Source organism: Zeus faber, assembly GCF_960531495.2.
Source record: "Zeus faber genome assembly, chromosome: 7".
Lineage (NCBI taxonomy): Eukaryota > Metazoa > Chordata > Actinopteri > Zeiformes > Zeidae > Zeus > Zeus faber.
Window position 1 is genome coordinate 2,935,639 of NC_137203.1, and position 22,687 is coordinate 2,958,325.

The window sequence follows — 22,687 nt, forward strand, 5'->3', positions numbered from 1 at the left end:
TGTTCTCCTGGTTCTAACAAACAGGGTCCAGTCCCGTGTTCGGGTGCGAGGAGATGGCAGAGGAGGGCGTGGCAGAGGAGGGCGTGGCAGAGGAGGGCGTGGCAGAGGAGGGCGTGGCAGAGGAGGGCGTGGGGATTGGATCCTCTGCATCACTTCTCTCTCTCTCTCTTCCTCATTGGCTCCAGAGAAAGTGACTTCCCTTCCCTCCTCGCCCTCCACCATCTCCCTCTCTTCCGCTCGCTCTCCCTCTCTCTCCGTCCCTTTTCATCCCCCTCTCGCCGGGGATCAAACCTCCCTAATCCCGGGATTTCGTGGCCCCCAAAACAGCTTGGGCCCATCAGCAAATTGCGGCGGCGGCATATGGTGCAGGTTTAGGATTCATCTGCCGCTCACAGGGAGAGAGAGAGAGAGAGGAAGGGAGAGAGGGAGAGAGAGAGGAAGGGAGAGAGGGAGAGAGAGAGGAAGGGAGAGAGGGAGAGAGAGAGGAAGGGAGAGAGGGAGAGAGAGAGGAAGGGAGGGAGAGAGAGAGGAAGGGAGAGAGGGAGAGAGAGAGGAAGGGAGAGAGGGAGAGAGAGAGGAAGGGAGAGAGGGAGAGAGAGAGGAAGGGAGAGAGGGAGAGAGAGAGGAAGGGAGAGAGAGAGAGAGGAAGGGAGAGAGGGAGAGAGAGAGGAAGGGAGAGAGGGAGAGAGAGAGGAAGGGAGAGAGGGAGAGAGAGAGGAAGGGAGAGAGGGAGGGGGAGAGATGCAGTATAATAAATATGATATTATTCTGTATATGTTTCTATTAGTCGTCACACACACACACACACACACACAAGCAATTTCAGGTGATTTTCATTTTGTGATTGATTGATTAATTTTCAGAAAATAGTTTTAACTCAACCATGTTGTCGAGCGACTATTTTATTTTAAATAAAATAAAATAGAATGTGATAATAAAAAAACCATAAGAGAACAATGACATTATTTTCAACAATAAATAAAAATGTAAACGCTAACAAACACGGTGCCAAAGACTTCAGCTTAAACCTGTGGACACACACACACACACACACACACACACACACACACACACACACACACACACACACACACACACACACACACACACACACAGTTTAATCCCATAAATCTGTTTGTGTCCAATTAAAGATGGCCGCTAGCAATGTGAAAACAGAAAAAGTCAAAATTCAGGTTTTATTTAAAAAACAGTTTCACAGAAAATAGTTCAAAACTGCAGCAGTACAAAAAAAACCCATCGCAAAATATTCGATATTAGCAAAACATTTTTAAATTACAACAACAACAACAACTATACAATTTTGGGGTGAAACTCTTTTTTGCTTTTTTGTAAAGGAAGAAAGTTGCATGAAAGAGGGAAAATTTCAACGTGAAAATGACAAAATGTGAAACGTGACGATAAGTTGTTTTTCACAACTTTAGAAAATTCTAAAATTTGTGTTGAAAATAAAACAAATCAGAGTTTTGCTGTGACACAAATTTTTCACTTAACTTAAAAAAAAAGTTTTTTTTAAAGTTACATTTAATTTCATTTGTGCAAAGAAAGCAGTGTGATGTGAGAACAAGTGCAAATAGAGTATAAAAATATTGAACAGTTATATAAAATAAAATATTTGAAAAGCAGAGTCATTCATTCTGAAATGGAACAACATCACAAACATTCAAATTTACATGAAGGAAATCCTCCAAAAACCTGCGTCTGAGGCACTGGGGGAAGTCGGTTCCACATTGGGTCTGTGTGTCTGTTCCGTATTGACCGGACGGAAAGGAAGCGTCAAACATGTTTCCATGGAAACCAGTTCGGACCTCGACTCCGCCCCCTCGCCCCGCGCCGCCGAGCGAGGAAACAAAAGAATGAGCCGGGAAGACGAGCGCCACGCCCCCCCGCCCCCCCCCCCCCCCCAACCTGACGCCGTCCGGACTTATCTGGCGTGTCAGCTGACGAGGCCGGCGTGCCGTGTGCAGACGTGCCACTGACCTGGCCACTGGTCACTGTCCACACGACTCGGCGTCAAAGCGCCGCGCCGCGCCGCGACGTCCCGTCGGAGCCTCCGCCCCGATGCAAAGTGACTGGATGGTTGGAGCCTTTTCCCTCGGCTGCAGCCCCCCCCAACACCCCCCGCTCGCCCCCACCCACCACCCTACGCCGCCCCCACCCAAACGGCCATCATTTCGTGGACGGCGTCATGACAGCGCGCTTGAGAAAGGCGCCACGCACCTTCAATGTGTCCCTCTCCGCCGGCGTTTTGGGGACGAGGGGGAGTCACGGGGGACTTTGGGGGAGTATGGGGGTGTAGGAGGGTGTGTGGGGGTGCAGGGGGGTGTATGGGGGTTTTGGGGGTTTTGGGGTCGGGGGGGAGGCGGCCTAGGAAGATAATTTCTGGAAATGAACAATACTTATCCGTCCGTCGAATCCGCTGCGTCGGGTTTGCGTTGTGGTGACGGCGGTTGTAGGTCACGCAGCGTCACAGGCGGCTGCTCGCTGTTCACTTTAATTACTTTAATTAAACTTTGATATTCTGGGATGCGGCGAGGGCGGCGGCTCCATCGGCGTCTCGGACCGCTCCGAGGAGGAGGAGGAGGAAGAGGAGGAGGAGGACCCGGGGTCTGGGGCTCTGGACATGGCTCAACGCGGGCGCCGGCCCGCCCCGCGGCCCGTGACGCTCTATTAATTTCGGGTCCCGAGCGCGTGACGGGAGGGAAGGTGTCTCGGCGAGGGAGGGCGGGGTGGGTGGGGGCGGGGCCTGGGGGCGTCCTGTCCGCAGCCCGTCATGCGTGTTGATGAAGTGACAGCGCCGCGTGGAGGCAGTGCCGCCGGGCAGCGAGCGGCGAGCAGCGCCCCCGGAGGAGGGGAGGCTCCGTGATGAGACCGTCCCCAAAGGCGACCGGACCTCTGGAGCGTGTGTGTGTTTTATTTCGGCGGCGATAGCTTCCGTCTGCGGCTGCACAATATGGTCGCAGCGTGTTCATGGTTCGTGTTCATGGTTTGGTCTTAACTCGACCCGAGAGCCACATGTTTCACCAAACCGCCGCCGGGGTTTGGTGAAACATGTGTGAAGAAAAAATGTAAAAAATTAAATTAAATTAAAAAAGAAACATCAAAAAAGTATAAAACATAAAAAAATCTAATAAAGGAACACACACACACACACACACACACACACACACACACACACACACACACACACACACACACATATATGTATATATATATATATGTATATATATATATATATATATATATATATATATATATATATATATATATATATATATACAGTATATATATATGTATATATATATGTGTTAGTATGGACAGTGATAGTTATTTTCTGGGATTTGAAACCTCTGATCTTCCTTTTCCTCCTCTTCCTCTAATGATGCGGCACACGGTTGAAATTCATGCAGCGACCCTGAGGACGACACAAAGACGGAACAAAATATAACAAAATACATTTTAATACATTCAGCAAATATAAAAAAATACACATTAAAAACAACAAATCAAACATTATTCATTTGCAGCTGAAAATTGAAATTTTCAAGTCATTCGTAGAAAGGCTTTGACTCAGAATAAACCAATAATGTTATTTAACAGCCAGGACATTCAGAACATTTTTTTAACATATCTGTCTATATATCTTTTATTCTTTATAAATATATTTTGAATTTGATTTATCGATTTCTAAATTATTTTTTTCATTTTTGTCATATGTTTTGGTGAGAAGTAATTTCTATTTAGCTTTTATTGAAATGTGGAAAACAACAGATTTTGTACTTTGAATTAATAAATATTAATATAAACTTTGACTTGTATTCATTTAATAAACAAAAAAATGTATTTTAACAAAATGTACAAATTATTGGACTTAAGACAAAACAGTTAACAAACACAAATAATAAAATACTATTAAAATATCGTTGTAAATAGAATTGACACAAATACATTTGATACATTTTCTTTTTAAGAAACAGTTCACAGTCTACCATGTTAATATTGTGCACGGCAGCACTGGTCGAAAAGCAATTTTTATTAAAATAAATGATTGAAAAAGGTTTCAATTTCCAGTTTTCTGAAAGATGATTTTAGCAGCAAAAAGCAGCAGAGCAGCCAGGACGCTGCAGAACCTCACGCAGCCTCTTACTTCACCCCTGGACCCCCGGTCTGGGGGTCTGGTCCTCACCCTCCTCACCCCCCTCACCACCCCTGGGCTGTGCCCCCCACCCACCCCCGGACCCCCTCACCCTGCTGGTGGGGTCCGGTCCTCTGCCGCGGAGCCACTCACTGGCGGCGGGCGTCGACTGGCATCAAGAGGGAGCTCTAGCACAGCTAATCAGCTCCGACCCCCCGCCCTCCCTCTCTCTCTCTCCATCTCACACACACACACACACACACACACACACACACACACACACACACACACACACACACCCTCTCGCTCGTTATTCCTTTCTTTGTTTCTGTGAACCACGGCCTCTTTCTCACCCTCTGTTCTCTCCTTTTATTCTTTCTTTCTTTCCCTAATTTCTTTGTACCACGTGTTTATGTCTTGTCTCCCTGTCTTGTCTCCCTGTCTTCCTTCCTGTCTTCCTTCCTTCCGTTGTCCCTCCATTCACTCCCACGCATCTCTCCCTGACCAGAACCTCATCTGGTGCATCAGCGTGCGTTGTCATGACGACCACGTGCCTTGAGGTGTTACAGGTGAGCCCCTCCACCCCCACCCTCCACCCCCTGTGCCTGGCAATGGCGGCACAATCCCACTCCGGTCGGAGCTCCAGGCGAGCTGCTCCGCTGCTCAGCCTCCATTTGTCAGTATTGGCAGCGTTGGAGGGGTGCGGGGGGGGACGAGGTGGAGGGATGGGGCGGTGGTGGCGGTGGTGGTGGTGGTGGTGGTGTTGGGGGAGGCTGCTTCCTTCCTGCGTGCACGCTAAGCCCCTCGACGTGCACCCTCTGCGACTAATCTCGCACAGTCAACAAATAAGGCACATCAGATGCTGTTTTGGCCGCGGCCGTCAGAGTGGCTAAGTTCAGTGGATTTTGCGGGTTTTAAAGCGCGGAGGCTTCGGGAGGAGGAGGCGGAGGGACACGGTGCGAGGGCGCAGCAGGTGCAGCGCAATACGCTGCGACCCGCTCCAGATCCCAGATGAGTGAGGCCTGACTTGGCAGCGAGCAGCGACGGGGACGTCGAGGGCGACGGAGGGACGGGCGGAGCGGCCCACCTGCTCCACCCCGAGACGAGTGACTGATGGAAGAGTGAAGTGGGGAGATGGACGGGTGGAGACAGGGAGAGGGGTGGGGGTGCGGTTATTATTTATTTTTTCAGACGGAGATAAGAGCAGTGATGTGTGTGTTCCGATGGGATCCTACTAAACTGAGGGAAAAGCCTCGAATGGAGAAGTTTTTTGATCATGTAAAACTAGACTTGACGCTGAGAGCTGACACACACACACACACACACACAGAATCAGCTGGACCAGACATTGAACAGACTTTACCCCGCCAGCTCCCCAGTACAAAGTCAGAGTAATGTGGGAATAGAGCAGGTCATTGTCCGGAGAATTTACAGCAAGCGAGTGGGTGTGTTGATCATGTTGCACTGATCAGCCACAACATTAAAGCAGTGATGTTATATGTTATATGTTATATGTTATATGTTATATATATATACATATATATATATATATATACTGTTATATATATATATATATATATATATATATATATATATATATATACTGTTATATATTATAATTACATGTATACTGTTATATATTATTATCATATGAGGGATATATTAGGCAGTAAGTGAACAGTCAGTTCTTGAAGTTGATGTGTTGGAAGCAGGAAAAATATATAATGTCCAATTTTCTGCTTTATACTTTTGTTTTATTATTTTTGTTAATGATGATCTTATCTCTTCACACCCTGAACCAGCAGCTTCCAGTCCACTACCAGTAAACACACACACACACACACACACACACACACACACACACACACACACACACACGCATGCATACACACAAAGACACACACACCTACACACACACACACACACACACACACACACACACACACACACACACACACACACACACACACACACACACACACAGGCCCTATCCCTGTCAGTTATTATTATTATTATTATTATTATTATTCAAAATACTGCAAAACAAAATCAGAATTTTTGAATCAACCAAAGGTTTCCTTGACCAGTGGTTCTCAATATTGGGGCTGGAGAGCCTCAGGGATACTTCAAGAGGTTTCAGGGGGTACCCAGCGAAACTATGAATATTAAAACTTTACTGTTATTTAATTTCCAAGATGTCAGCACCGATGGAGAATGTCCAGTGAGGAGTGTTTGGATCCTAGTTCCACTGTTATCTGAGACACTGAGCTCTGAGACTGATCAGATAATGAGGCTCAAACTGAGGCTCCTTCATGTGGAAGGAGCCTGAACCACTGCCGGCACTAAAGTACGTGGCAACGTTTTCCAACCCACTTCTTGGAGCGAGGGATGACAAGGCGAGCGGTTGCCTGGGTGGCGGTTGCCAGGGTCGCGGTTGCCGAGGCCACGATGTCCCCAAAACATGTCTTGCTCCTCCTCTCCGGCCCCGTCCAGCCCTTCTCGGCTCTGCAGGTGTCCACGTCGGTCTGGACTCCACGTGGTGTCTGTCGCAGGATCATTTGGCTCCTTCTCTGGGATCCGGATGTTTGGCTTCTGATGTGTCCCCCATACGTCTCCATGGATCTGAGGATCGTGGATCTCCATGATCTCTCTTTTACGAGCTGGGCCTTCGATGCTTGTGTCCATGTGTACTTGTTTCAATATGTTTCTGTCTGGTGTATAAGATATCTAACAAATAAAGGAAGGAATCTCTGTCTGTCCGTCTCTCTCTATGTATGTCCTTCGATTCTCCGCAGGTTCTCCACTATGGTTCCCACGGTGCGAGCCCCACACTCAAAACAGTACACGGTCCCCCATGCGGAAAAAAAGCCAATCACTTCTGACTTAGATTTAAGATTCTTAATGGGATAAGAAATGATGGAATGATACACAAATCTTCCTGTCTATTTATGCGCCAGCACGTGGAACTTCAGCGCGCCTCGCATCGCTCCGGTAAAGTGGCCAAAATGAGCGAGTCGACCCGGGTGTCCCGTTCACATCAGAGCCGATCGGAGCTGGAGCTGATTAAAACCTGTGTCTATTGCAGGGTCATTTGACCCGGGACTGAAACCCGGGTTTTACCTTTCCCACTGATGACAAACGCTGGATGTTAGAGGGTGTTACTGGATTTTTGGTGCAGTGGGAAAGGGCGATTAGGTGTGTGTTTTCCCGTGAAAAGGAGTGTATCTCCCTGGTGTTTTTCACCATGAGTCACTGCGACTTTCACAAACAGGCATGTTTTGAACGGGCACTGCACTAGTATGAAGTAACATAAACCTCGGTAATATTATTAATATGCCGGATGGAAAAAGCACGCAACACAAAACACTAGTCTCGTTATGAAAAGTGGGATTTGTTGAGATGGTTTTGGATAGTGTGTCGACACCTCCAACTAGATTAAGGAGCAAAACCTGTTTCCCTGCTTCCTTGTTCAATATTTTGGGGATGATTATCGGTGCTTTCAGAAGAACAGAACAGCTCTAAAGTCCAGGAGAAGACATTTGATTTTCTCACCATATTACGATAACCAAAATGTCACACGATATCTAGTCTCATATCAGAATATTAACATATCAACGTATCAACATATCAACATATCATCATATCAACATATCAACATATCATCGAGCCCTACTGCTCCATCTCTCAAATAAATCCAATCCAATATTCCCCCATTTCATTCTGGTCTTATTGCTGCAATCTGAGGTCTAATGTCACGGTGTTGGTCATGTCGTCGTCCATCGGATGTGACACAACGTGGACACAAACCTCAATGTGAATTATACAGGCTATTTGAAGGTTTTGATGAATATTATTGATAAAATATCACATCCGGGAAGCGTGCGACCCGCTCATCAGCTCCGATCAGCGAACGCTCAGCGACTGACCGGAAATCTGCACTTCTCACTTCCATTCCCTCCGTTCAACTCCAGTAAAGATAAATACGGCGCTTGTTTGGGTGTGTTTATGATTTCATGTTCACCACCAACTTTTACGAAGACTTTTGGAAACGCTAGACTGGAACCAAACAGCGAGGAAGCTTGTTCACTCTGACCAAATGTTTGCACTGGCTCCTTGTATTTATTAATTGTAAAGTTTGTTACATGTATGAATTCAAGTTGCACAATGAATCAGAGTCGTAGGTTGCAAAACGAATCTCCCATCTGGACCGTGGTGTGGAAATACTTGCGAGCATCAGAGTTGTAATCCAGTTGAAAGATGCTTATTTTGCAATGATAAGCTACAGGCTTTGAAAGATTTTATTGCCAGAACAGAGACGTTTCCTTCCACATTAGAGCTTTGCCGCCTTTATTGTTGCCGGCTGTATGTAATCTAGGGTTTACATAATCCAACAGGACAGCCACCGCTCTCCTCAAACTACCAGACAACGTCTATTTACTGTTTTCTATGTGCATTCTCCGCTTTTAAATCAATATTCAACTGAGAGGCTGCTGGTCTGGAGGTCACCTGGCCCGGGAATCTGCACTTCTCACTTCCATTCCCTCCGTTCGATTCCAGTAAAGATAAATACGGCGCTTGTTTGGGTGTGTTTACGTTTGGTTTGGTGTATGTTGTCCTGACTGCAGACTGTAACGTGAACACTAAACATTTAATCTACTCTGCTGTACTCCACTACGTACTACACTACCCCAACTGACGCATCGATTGGGCTCCATTCACAAAGTCGTTTTGGAAGAACAGGGAAAGTATTTTTACGAGCTGGCTCGTTGAGGAGCTGCCTGCGTCTTGGCTGTACTGGCTGTTGTCGGGAGGGTGAAAGTACGGGAGACCGAAGTGGGTTGGCACTCGTTTCACTCTGCCGTATTTCTCTGGCATCATTTACGTTAGAATATTCTAACCAGCAGCAAATGAAAGATGAAGGTCTCAGCCATTCTGCAAATAAATATGTTCTAATGTACGCAAATGTTTCAAAAATGAGGTGAATGGTGATTAAAGTCATGTTGTGCACACGCTATGGGGTTGTTTGGCACAGGATTAAAATGCTAAAATTACAAAAAATGAAGAAACCAATAGAAACCATTTGAACATTTAATTCAAACAAGAAACAGAACATATCTGCGCATTTATACCAGAATATCTGCGCATTTCCAAAATCTCCATCTAACACAGTTTTATAATTTGTTGAAGTCACAGACCACCTCATTACTTTCGATACTATAAAAGTGAAATGTGACCCTCACCAAAACATGAGTGACTTTCAGATGTTTTTACATAGGAGATATGTGCAGGTCAAGAAAGCAAACATTTTGATGTGACATCTTTGTTTCTGTGAGTTTTCAAAGGACCAGTAGATAGCTGTGTGCCAACCAACCCTGGTCTCCGCCAGTCAATCGAGTCTGCTTTCGAGTCCACAATGTCAGCAGCCAGATAAGGTGCAAATCATCTGAATCCCTTTCATTGGCATAATTAATTAAGACTGATCTTTTAATTTCACTGGATAAAGCTCCACACCCACAAAAACCTGCTATGTAAAATACACTGTTTGCTGTTTTTGGGCGTAGGGAAAATTCAACAGGCTCCAAAGAAAATGAAGCCATCAATGCATGGGTCCCTCGACATGAAGAGGCTCTCAGATGCCTGTCTGTCGAACCATTTGACGCGTTCGTTTTTACTCTGAGTTCTCCAACACATATTGAACCAATTTCAATATGGAGGGGAAGAGCACAGCTGCAAGGGGGCCGAGGAGAGCGCCAGCGAGTGAGCAATCCTCCCCGCACAAGGCAAAGCCCTATTCTCTCAGCCCCTCATCCACACACTGCCCACATAGATCTGCCATCTGGCCTGATGGGAAACCGGAGCCACCTGAGACACTGCCAAACACATGACGCTCGCTGACAATGCCGGTCACATGGTAAAAAGACAAGGAGAGATTATTAAAGTCAAGATTAAGAGAAGTGAGGCCACCAGGTTGAAATTCTCCTCCTGTTCCACCGTAAAAATAGATTCCATCCGAGTTGACTGGGGCAGCTGTCAGGAATCTGTTAAAGTAAGCCCCCTAATATGGCAAAGGAGCGTAGCAATGATAGCATTTAATGTTAGTGTTGATCTGGGCACGGCGGCGCTGCCCGTGATTCAGATCCACAGTAATAATAAAAAGCCGCCGCTGAGTGCTCCGCTGTCATAATTTACAGGGACATAAATATCCCACTTCAGACAGCATATTTACAGCACGGGCCTTTCAAACGGCGACTGTGACTCCAAACGAGGTCTTCTGTGTAAATAAAGTGACATATGAAAGGCAATCAAGGCGCGACGCCGACGTGATTGAGCAGGGGGAGGAGAGGGGGGTGATGATGTTTCATTTCGGGTCACCAGTAAAAAGTTAAGTGTGCGGGCCGTGGCATGATGCCTGGAGATTCAGTGTCACTGGACGACATTTCCTCAAGGACAATGAGGTGTTTATAAAGGGAGAGGGGTAGAGGGTGAATGAAGGGAACTATTATTTCATATAAAATCAAAGTTATTTTGTAGTGTGAAACGTGGTGAAATCTGGTTTCACAACAGTATCACCGTGGACGGTATTTCACCAGTGGCCTGCCAGACAGCGATGATATACAGTATCTGTTATTGTATTTCAGTATTGGCTCATGGACAAGGACCTGAGAGCAAAGCTGTTAGCAGCACTGAGCAATGCAGTAAAGGGAATGATTCAATGATATGTCCATATGACAGCACTGACTTAAATATGGCACAAGCTCTTTGGCGGAATAAAATCTACTTTTGTCAGGTTGAGAACATGAAGTAAGCAGCAAATGCTAAACAACGTCTGTGATGTAATGTAGGATGATATACAGTTAATATATCATAGTATATATAGTAATACCGATCCTTCCTATCTTTCTGTCTGTCAGACAGAAAACAGAACTTCAAACTAATGGCCCATTTCATGCGTTATTGTATTTTTGTTCTGTGCCGAGTGTACACCTGAAGGTAAAAGATCACCTCAGTTCTTGGCTTGAGCCAATTTTTCAAGCTACTTCAATCCCATCCCCAAGCAACACAAACCTGAACACAACCTCTGAAAACACATCAGGCGATGGCCTTCTCTGTTATCCATGAATGCCATACATTACATTACATTTAGTCATTGATCAGACGCTTTTATCCAAAGCGACTTACAATTGTTCAAACACCGACGGACGCAGCCATCAGGAGCAATTAGGGGTTAAGTGTCTTGCTCAAGGACACTACAGCATGCTAGCAGGAGGAGCCTGGGATCCAACCAGCAACCTTTAGATCACTAGACCACCAGCTCTACCGCCTGAGCTAGACAAACATACTGTAAACTGTTGTGGCAGTTGATCGCTGCTCATGATCATCCTACAATCAGAGCACATCTCCAGGGACCCGTGGCTCTGCTCAAACGACCCTGCTGGGGCCTACAACCCCGACTTTGAGGATCATACAAGTTCTGCCGGTTCTGCGCCCAGCTCCTCCTTGCCGCGCATCCTCCCTCGTCCGTTGAGTATCACTGTACACGGCCGGTATGGGGTGGGCCAAATTTTCTGACCAATCAGGGAGGGAGGTCCAGACTCCCGGGCGGAGCTAAGCTACCAGTCGGTTTTCGTCATCGTGGTTTAGAAAGCAGGCATTATTATCAAACAGCCTTAGCGTAGGCGTCTGCCACTTGTTGGAAAGACAGTATCTCACTGTTCCTTTGCATAGCACAGTATGTTTTCATACTGTTCCTTCTTCTTACAAAAAAGAAATCACCTTAATTCGGTTTTATGATGTAAAGCAACTCTCCATCAGTTGTCTGCTGTTCCAAGGATAAGTGGCGACTCTGGAGGCCTGAACACTGACACTCGAGGTGCGGTGGCTTCCGTTGCCTGGGCATCCCGCTCACCACCAGCACCAACCCCTCCCTGGGTTTTGTCATAGTAAGTGCACATCATTGGCAGCTAAAAGCTCTGGGCAACGTCCCTCTGGTTGTTCCAGAGAAATGCCAATCGTTTTGGCGTGCGCGGCGGCTCTCACAGACGGCGCAGGGAGGCACAGATGGCACTAATGGACGAGCAGAATCCAACCCGGGGCCCGGGACGGAGCTACGCCGGATCGCGTCCAAATAACTGTAGTGTGAACGCACTGTATGGCCAACGGGACCGCCACGCTCCCCTCGCACGGCTGATGCCACGCCGGTGCGGCATAAAGAATTTAAAATTAATAAAATAATCATGAGAGGAGAGGACTGTGGGTGGATGAGGATGGATCGGATCCAAGGGAAGCACACACAGAGGAGAGGCTGTTTTTGGGGGTCGATACAAACTGGAGTGAGAAAGGGAGTGAGACAGAGAGAGGGGGGAGGGAGAGGGGGAGTCAGAGAGGCCTTGTCCAAATCAACACCCTACAGGGACTTCCATCCTTTCAGACATACAGCTGGGTTTACATACAACTGACTGTCTGTTGCTCTGAAGAAAGAGCTACAGTAAACAAAGCGCTGCAAGCTATCTGACGTTCCACAACCTACTGTCGTCGCTCAGTTTATTCACTACGAGAACAAACCAGAGATACAAGTGAGAGCATAGAACCCTGTGCCGACACCAAGCACCACTTTTTTAGGGAGCTGTGCGAAATGGCATGTGGGAGGAGCTTTTTTATGATCCGACCAAGAACTCTCATTCATTTCATTCATTTATGGAATGTCATGGGTGTGTTGTTTATATGACTCAATGTCCCAGTGTCGACAGGTCCAGAGGAAGCGAGTGAGGTACGTGAGATAGCTCCCAGGACTTGACGCTGTCGGGTAAACTACCTTTTAAAATGTTTAGAACAGGTTGCTGTTCATTCCGGTTATTTCGGTTAGAGCTGTCACAATTATTCCACCATCGCCTGATCGTAATCCTTTTAGCAGATGACAATCTTACCACGACATTGTTGAGATTCTATATTTATAGGTTTTGATTCAAATGTCAACCAAGGGATTTTAGGCCAATGATAGAATTGCTGCAACAAACACAATCCAAATGGTAAAATGGAAAATGAAACACCAGCCCAAATATTTATGCTGTGATGTTCAGTCCCAATAAACGTCTCTTCTTTGCGTGGTGGATGTGTCTTACTACACTGTTCATTACTACACTGTTCAAGCTCATAGTGTGATCATTGAATTGTGAATCACAATTATTTGTATGACTATTTATCATCAACTTAAATGTCGTGATCGTGACAGAGATAAGTTTGGTCTAACCAAAGACCATTTATTTATTTGGCTATTTGTATATGTTTGACAATAATATTACAATATAATATAATATATAATAATATTTTTTATTTCATTCTTTTTTGTTATTATTTTTATTCTCCATTTTTTTTCAGAGTTCTAAGCTTTGCTAAATTCTAATTAATTAATTAATTGCTGATGGTCTTCAGCATTAGGCACCTCAGCAGAACAAAAAAAAAATATGTAAAACATTTTGGTAGTTAAAAATATGACGTTAAATATAACGTTTTAAAACGAAGACATTGTTTGTGTGTGTGTGTGTGTGTGTGTGTGTGTGTGTGTGTGTGCGTGTGTGTGTGTGTGTGTGTGTGTGCGCGCCCCTTCTCAGCACTCTGGTCTTGGGGTTGCAGCCAGTCTGCCGGGCAGCGCGGCCAGTAATTGGAGTGAGCTGTCAAGATGAGGAGGTGTGTCTTTCTGCTGGTGTGTGTGTATGTGTGTGTGTGTGTGTGTGTGTGTGTGTGTGTGTGTGTGTGTGTGTGTGTGTGTGTGTGTGCACGGCTGTTTGTGCACGGCTGTTTGGACACGGCCGTGCACCCGTGCCAGGGCGGCGCCCCCCCTACTGGGTGGCACACATTACAGTCCCTGATGAGGCTAATACAGGAAGAAACCAGGCTGGCACCCAGCCTGACAGAGGTGAAGAAAGAGGGAGAAATAGGGGAGGAGCGGGGGAGAAAGAGGGGAAGAACAGGGAAGGAAAGAGGGAGGAAAGGGGAAGAAATCCATCCATCATATATTGATGGATGGATGGATGGATGGATGGATAGAGCAATAGATAGATAGACAAAAATTATAAAGTAATACAAATAGAAAAAAGAAAAAATGGCAACAAAGAATACACCTAAAAAAAAACACAAAAAACACCAAGTCTCTGTATCAACACTTAAAGTGTAAGTAAAAGCAGGAAATGGTGCAAATATACAGTATATATATATATATATATATATATATACATAATATATATACTGTATATATATATCTATATGTATGTGTGTATTACTGTATGAATGGTAAAAAAGCCAAATAGAGAGGGAGAACGCTCAGTTGTACTTATTTGCGTTAATCAGCAGATTAATGCTGATTTTCCATCGTGCCGCTGACATGATGAAAGTCCAATTAGTGAAAGGTAAACCTACAGTAGTGTAATCACACACACAATGGAGATAATTGCGCTGGCGGTTATTATTTCTCTAATTTTGGTTATTATCACTGTGTGTATGGATGAACATCTGGACGTGGTGCTTCAATCACCACAGTCACTTGGAAGCATTTTAATTTTTATTTTAGTTCTCTCTTTTCTTTTCTATATTTATGCCTTGCTTTTGAAAACAAAATTAATTAAAATAACAATTGTAATTTCAAATTGCAATTTTTCTTCTAAACAGCGCTTTAAAGAACAACTATCAGGTGTTTTTGTTTTACAATCCTGGGGCTTATGGAGAAGATTGTTTGACATCTTTTTAAAACCTTTTTTCAGGCAAAAAGACCCAACATCCAGGAAACATGGATGCATTTAAATTTTTTCAATTTAATTTATTTTCTTGTCAGTCACTTAGTTTCACAGCTCTTTAGGATGCTGAAGTACTTTGTTTAGTGTAAAGTGTTTACACAATAAAATCCAGTTTTTATGAAAGAAAGTCCCATAGCAACGGAGACGTGGTGAAGTTAAAGAAAACAACAAAGGGATGTGCGTGACACAGGTTCTGTTTTGTTTTGTTCAAGAAGAAAAGAAGGAAAACAAATAAATGTAAAATAAAATAAAAAGCGTCTCGGTGGGACAGAGCGGAGCATACAAGTAAGAAACTGGGAAATAAATCGAAATCTAAAATAAATAAGAAAAAAACTCAGAGCGTCTCACCAAGTTGACGTTCACTGCAGCACGAGCTCTGTCCCGTCTCCCCGACGTGATGTCATTGTCAGATTTTTAGGTGGGCGTGGCTAATTGCATAAAAAAATGAACCCAGCTGCAATTCTAAGCAAAATAATGATAATAATAATTCTTCAACGTCATCGTTTGCCCACACATTCATTCACTGGGCATGTCAACCTGCAAGCTGCTGCTTCATAATGTCGTGCGTCCCTGACTCACCTTCAGCATGGCAACAGCTGAAAAGTTAAATTCTCCAAATGAGTGAAAATCCAGACTGCTGCTGCAGCGTTTTCAGCTCTGCTTTTGTGCTGCAGCGTCTTCTGCTTATTCTGCACAGACTTTCCCTGATTTAACGCCGCGCGTGATTTAGCGCTAGAGTCCGTCGCCGTCTCAACGCCGAATTGGGTTTTACGGCGGAATCCGAGCTCTAAATCTGGCTGCGAGGAGCGGTTGTTTACGCGCCGGCGGGGCGTGAACACCACGAGCTGGCCGTAAAGCATCTGGTTAGATCCGCCGCACGGACACACACGCCGTAAATAATGTGACGGAAAAACATGGCGGCGGTGCGAGGAGCCTGGAGCCGCCGCAAGAACAGAACTGGGTTAATACGACCTGAGTGGACACACACACACACACACACACACACACACACACACACACATACACACAAACACAGGCACGCACGCACGCGCACACACACACACACACACACACACACACACACACACACACACACACACACACACACACACACACACACACACACACACACACACACACACACACAGACCAAAGATTTACCAAAACACACACCCAGAAACACACGCACGCACATCTACCAAAACACACACAGCAGGCAGGTCGAGACACACACATCCACCAAAACACACACACACACACACACACACACACAGACCAAAGATTTACCAAAACACACACCCAGAAACACACGCACGCACATCTACCAAAACACACACAGCAGGCAGGTCGAGACACACACATCCACCAAAACACACACACACACACACACTAGAGCCCGACCGATATATCGGTTTGGCCGATATATCGCTATTTGACCTTTTTGACCACATCAGGATGGGCAGTTATGCAGCCGATGTTTCCAAATATAATAGGTCAGTATAATAAAGAATAATAAACAAAAAAACACTGATTATTTATCCTGTACTTGTGTGTTTTACACTACTTTTAACTTACTCACTGAATAAGCTCAGAAGTCCCACTAGTCTTTATAAATCCATCCATGTTTGTTTACACTCACGTTTAGACAAAGAGGAAGCCATGCTGCGTTGCTGCCAAAAAATGCAATATTCCATTACATTTTTTTTTGATCTATGAAAAAATTGTTTGTGTGTTTGTTTTTATTTATTTATTTGGTTATAAGTTCAGTGTTCTCAAATGTCGAAACTTTAATAAAATATTTTGATGTTTTGATTAAAACATTTTGCACTTTTTGGCAAACTCTCTCTCCAAAATCGGCATCGGACCCAAAAGTCTGGCATCGGTCGGGCTGTAACACACACACACACACACACACACACACACACACACACACACACACACACACACACACACACACACACACACACACACACACACACACACACACACACACACACACACAGGGTATACGCAAAGAAAGTAAAATAAATTCTAATTAGTTCTGAGCCTGAAATGCATCCAAACTTATACGTCTATAATTTTGGCTTTTTCATCGGAACTAACGACATCCTCGACTCCCCCTTTTCTGAATTTTGTTTTCTTCTTCACTTTACATTATTTTGTCATTCACTAACGCTGGGTGAAAAAAAAAAGAAAAAACGAATGGAAACTGAATGGATTCAATTCTATCTTTTCAATTTATGAATTGATTGGAAAATTGGAGGTTATGCAAAATTAAATACCACCTTAGTCACCATAGAATTTAAATATTTAGTTTCTGTATTAGACTGAATTTGTGGTGGTAGTCGGCAGCAATTGTCATCATGTATAATATCGATATCGATATCGGATTCAATCGATATTGAATCATGAGCAATTGTATCGAAATCGAATCGTCAAATCCTGCTCCGCCGCCCATGACAAATCAATATCAGCACAAATTTCCTGAATCACTTCCTTATACCGCCTGGCCTCCGGGTGAGGAACCTCTACATGAGCGTCCTCCTCCTCCACCAGCTCTGCTCTCAGAAGATGACCGTGTGGGCGGTGTCATGCGGGCGGTGCCATGCAAGCGGTGGTGTCACACTTCAATCCTTCCAGAACAACGTCGCTGTGGCATCCCAGCATCTGCTTCTGAGGTCTGAGCTCAACACAAAACTCCCTGGATCAACTTTCTGGGCTCGGAGAGTCAGGACAGAGCGTGAACTCCAGTCAACTCTGTTTGACCTGGAGTCGTGGAAGGGGCGGGCCATGAATCAGCCCCAAATCCTCCCTCCGAGCGGTGGGGTCAGCTTGTTGTTTGGCGCGAGGGCTTGGCCTCCTGTCCTCCTCGAGCCCTTTGTCCCCCCAGAGAAGGAAAGCCTGTTTGTTTTAGAGATGTTTGGGCGGGGACGGGAGGAGCGGTCCATCGATGGATGCCCCGCTTGGCCCGGTGCATTGTGGGGGTTCAGGGAGTCAGAGCTCCCTGCAGCCAAAACTCTGACGGTTTGGAGGATGCAGCGTCTGCATATGGCTGGGACCAAAATTTGGGCCGGAGTACAGGTTTCACCTGCCCCATGCACTGTGTTGGATGATCGTCCAGACCCACCGAGTGGACGCAGTGTCACATACGGCCGTCATCCATCACACTATGAGTTTCAACAGACATAATAAGTTGCTACAAGGGGCGACGGTGACGCAGGAGGTACAGTGGAGCAGGTCAACCAGTAATCAGAGGGTTCCTGGCTCGATCCCCGGCTCCTCCTGGTTGCGCGTGGAAGTGTCCTTGAGCAAGACGCTGAACCCCCTACCCGCTCCAGTTGAGCAGGTGTGCACCTTGCACAGTTGCCGCCGCCATAGTTGCGAGGATGAGATGGCATGCACTGTAAAGCCATTTGAGTAGTCGTACGATTGGAAAAGAGATTTATAAATTATAATCCATTTAGCATTTGTTGACTCGACCCTGCTTCTTCCACCTGAGCAGCATCGCCCAACCGCCCCCCCCCCCTAAGATGTTAGACATTATGATAAAGATGTCAGTCCATGCTTTTATTTTTTTTCTCGATCAGACTCTTGTAGTCCACTTTTCTCGAGCCTCAGTAAGGATCCCCTGGACCATCCCACCCCCTGGTAGGAGGTGAACCGTAGCCTCTTGGATAAAGGTCAGAGGTGCAAACTTTAAACCAAGCAGGACGTTGACAGTAATCAGTGTGCCTCTTCAGACTGTAGGGAGAGGTTTTTACGTTGACGCTGACTTAAGCAGGGAGTAGATCCGTGGAAGCCTTTAAGGCGATCGCTGGAAGCCTCCTTTCTGAGACTCAGCATTAAGTGAAATTAAAACAGCATAATTCTGCCCGTCTGCGAATTATAAAGGCAAATATCAACCGTTTTTCTCCTCATGGTGATGCTGGCGGATACACAGGAACCAGCAGCGTCTCCAAGGAGCTCTCAGCAGCACATGACACCATGTTCTCCGGCCGGGAGCTTGTGGACGCCCAGAGATCTCTTCAGGTCGCGTGGAGAGTGGAGCTCCACGGCTCGGGCGGCGTGCACGCAAACGGCCTCGTTCTCTCAGTCCTTCATGCGCTTCTTCAATGCAGCGCGTCAAGATTATTTTTCTTTGAGGGAAAACGCCGGCTGTCATGTTTTATTCATGCGCTTTTCAGTTTCACTGCTCTATCACGCCGCCATGGCAAAATGCAGCTTGACTGCTGCTCGGCCTTGAATATCTCACAGTGTACAGGTTTCCTACATCTACCACAGCTGCTCCGCCCTTGATCAGTCGCCAGCGAACCAGAGCCCACGCCGCGATGATGAAAAATGACACGGGCTGGGCATGTTCTGGAGGAAGGCTTAAATTTATCTATATCTCCTTTTAAACTGATGTGACAAAGTCGTTTATGGCTTTTTTTTCTTTCTTTCCTAAAACCAGTTAAGCTCATATCCTTTTTCTGTCACTTAATAATTCAGTGTTTGTCCCACAAAGGGGGGACCGAAACAGAATACAAAATGAAAAACCGATACGTCTGAAATCAGGGTGTCTGCAGGTATCAAGAGATTTGAATTGAATCGGTTTTAAGACAAATTTTAACAAGATTTAAGAGTGATGTTTGGTTGAGTATTATCATAGTTAGTATTATATAGAGGTAAGTACTATATATTTGGAACAGGGAGGTAAGTATTAGGTAGAAACAGGGAGGGTGTGAAATCGAGGATTCTATGAACTGGCATTAAAAGAGTCTTGAACCTTCAGAACCCAGCACCTTCAGGTCCAACCGCAGGGGAAGAGATTAGGAGCTGAAACCAAACCAGCACTTTTCACCACAACGTCAGGGCTTTCTTAGATTTCTCTCTCTACACGTAAGTATAAGGTGCAGCAAGTATTAAGTTCAGTGGTAGGTTTAGGGTTTTCTAACATCCGAAATGTAGGAGCACTTGACTAATTTGGACAAAAATAAATACATGGATCAATACATTCAAATTGAAGACAAATTCACTTTTAAGGCCTTATATTTGTGAAAAATGAATCTGTATTTAAGACATTCTAAGACTTGTTGAGACAACCTGGAAAGTCCAAATTGGAGCCTACTTCTGCCGTCAGGAACATGATGTGTTGGATATTTCAACATCTCTAGCCGGTACCGTTCCATGTATATAATAATGTATATATATATACAGTGCAGTGTCTCTGTACGTTCCTCTCGTAGATTTCCCTGCGGGGATGAACCGAGTCTGATCTCATCTTATCTTACCCTGTAAACTGTAAAGGAGTCGATAAGTGCAGCACACGTACACCAATCTGCCGGACTGAGTCAAAGTGGACTTCCGTGATATACTGTGCCATTCCACAAAGTCCAGACACACACACACACACACACACACACACACACACACACACACACACACACACACACACACACACACACACACACACACACACACACACACACACACACACACACACACACACACACACACACACACACTTCATTAGCAGCGGTTTGCATCATCTTTGGAGGAGACGTCACATGTCATCAGTGACTCCATTCTTTATCACTTCCCTCCGTCGACGGTGGAACCTTCAGAAACCTGCTGCCCACAGTTTTACGTCTTAATTAGGACGACTGTCAGCGCTCCGCCATCCCCCCGTCCCGATCCGAACGGACAGAGAGGAGGGAGGGAGGGTGGAGGACTGTAAGTAAGTGGACAAAGTGAGTAGACAAAGACGGGAGAAAGGACAAGAGTGGGGGAGGGATGGGGGAGAGTGAGAGGGAGAAAGAAAGTGCGTATGAGGGAGAGAAGGTGAAAGAGAGAGGGAGAGAAAAGAGAGATAGAGAGAACGAGACAGAGGGGAGGGAGAGAGATGGATGCAGAGAGGGAGAGTAAGAGAGAAAGAGGGGGGATGAGAGGGAAAGGGAGAGTGGAGGAGAAGAGAGGGGGGAGAGAGCGAGAAAAATAGAACAAAAAGAGAGAGAGAGAGGGAGAGATAAAGAGAGAAGGGGAAGAAGGCGAGAAAGATAGAGAGAAAGGTAGAGAGGGAGAGAGAGAGAATATGTGCAGCTGAAGCAAAATAAGACGTTCCAAATGGAGGGAGGGGTGGAGGAGGTGACGGAGGGAAAGACAGATTACAAGGAAGGAGCAAGAGTTTCGAGAGAGAGAGGACGGGATGGAGTGAAGTGCCTTTTCTTTCGGCTCAGCGGAGAAAAAGAGAAAATAAACCAGAAAAGAAAAGGAGGAAAAACCAGAGAAGAGATCGAGTGCGAGGGGGGGGTAGGGAGGGAGGTAGGGAAGAAGGTAGGGAGGGAGGGAGGGAGGGAGGTAGGGAGGTAGGGAGGGAGGGAGGAAGGTAGGGAGCGAGGGAGGTAGGGACGTAGGTAGGGAGGGAGGGAGGGAGGAAGGTAGGGAGGTAGGGAGGGAGGGAGGAAGGTAGGGAGGTAGGGAGGGAGGGAGGGAAGAAGGTAGGGAGGGAGGGAGGGAGGGAGGTAGGGAGGTAGGGAGGGAGGGAGGGAGGAAGGTAGGGAGGTAGGGAGGGAGGGAGGGAGGAAGGTAGGGAGGTAGGGAGGGAGGGAGGGACATGGCTTGAGACAGATGATGAACTATGAAGACAGAAGAGAAGTGCATCTGGGATTCAAATACCCTCCTTCCCTCTCGCCATCTTTCCATCTCTCCTTCCCTCCTTCCCTCTCTCCCTCCCTCTCGCCATCTTTCCATCTCTCCTTCCCTCTCTCCCTCCCTCTCGCCATCTTTCCATCTCTCCCTCCCTCCCCCCCCTCCCCCTCTCCATCTCTCTCCATCTCTCTCAGATACAGAGTCATGGACAGACGGCTCGCTCTGAAACAAAGAGCGGACTGAGTTCAGTTCCACTACAATCAGAAAACTGTAAGACTTTCAGTTTGTGGAATGGCAACGATATGACGTGATCGCAGAGTCTTTTAAGATATAAGATTTAAGATATAAGATAAGATAAGACAAATAAGATAAGATAAGACTTTTAATCCCAGGGGGAAATTGTAAATTTGCATAAGTTGCATTACACATGTAGATGTACTCACAATGTACTCACTGTAGTATAATATGTATGTAATGTGCAATATATTAATATTGTGTCAAAATATTAGACTATTTTTAGCATTTGTAAGTGTACACGGTATAATACACACATGATACATAAATGTAGATACATATATGTAACAAATATGTAACGAATGTTTATATATATATATATATATATATATTAACATATATGTGACGTATATGTGTAACAACGTATACAGTATATATGTTACATACATGTGAGATATACTGTGTATTTACATATATTTACCTATGTAACATATACAGTATGTATCTCGATAAATGTTATACATCTACAGTTTATATAACATGAAAGATTTACTGTATGTTCCATACATTATTTCTTATATAAAGCAGCATTTTGCTGATATTGTGTTTCAACATCAAGCACTAAAGATCATGCAGGTATCACTGCCACATTAATTCAATCTGCATCGTCATTAGTCAATATAATTGGAGGTGAGACAACCTATCAATTGTAAAAGATCAGGGTGTCATGAAGGTTAATAAGTGGCTTTATAAACTATTCCCATTAGCGTCAGAAACACCTTTTATAATGATAAATGACAGGCTGAAAAAATAGCCACTGGTGTATCTCCCTTTAGTGGTGGTAATACATCACAATGGAAAATTAAAAGGTACAATTTTATCGTAT

General features: G+C 45.3%; 1 protein-coding gene across 3 annotated transcripts in view; it reads right to left on the reverse strand.

Annotated features, from left to right (window-relative positions):
• Positions 1-291: 291 nt before the first annotated feature.
• The window catches only part of antxr2a (ANTXR cell adhesion molecule 2a), an 84,686-nt gene continuing 62,290 nt past the window's right edge, over positions 292-22,687 (reverse strand). For 2 of the 3 annotated variants that reach the window (XM_080003427.1, XM_080003426.1), the window contains one exon: positions 3,323-3,433. In XM_080003427.1, coding sequence (XP_079859553.1) covers positions 3,395-3,433 — 39 coding nt within the window. In that variant the 3' untranslated portion in view covers positions 3,323-3,394. Of the gene's footprint in view, positions 383-3,322; positions 3,434-22,687 lie in introns of those variants that run through there. The other variant, XM_080003428.1, reaches the window with a different exon arrangement.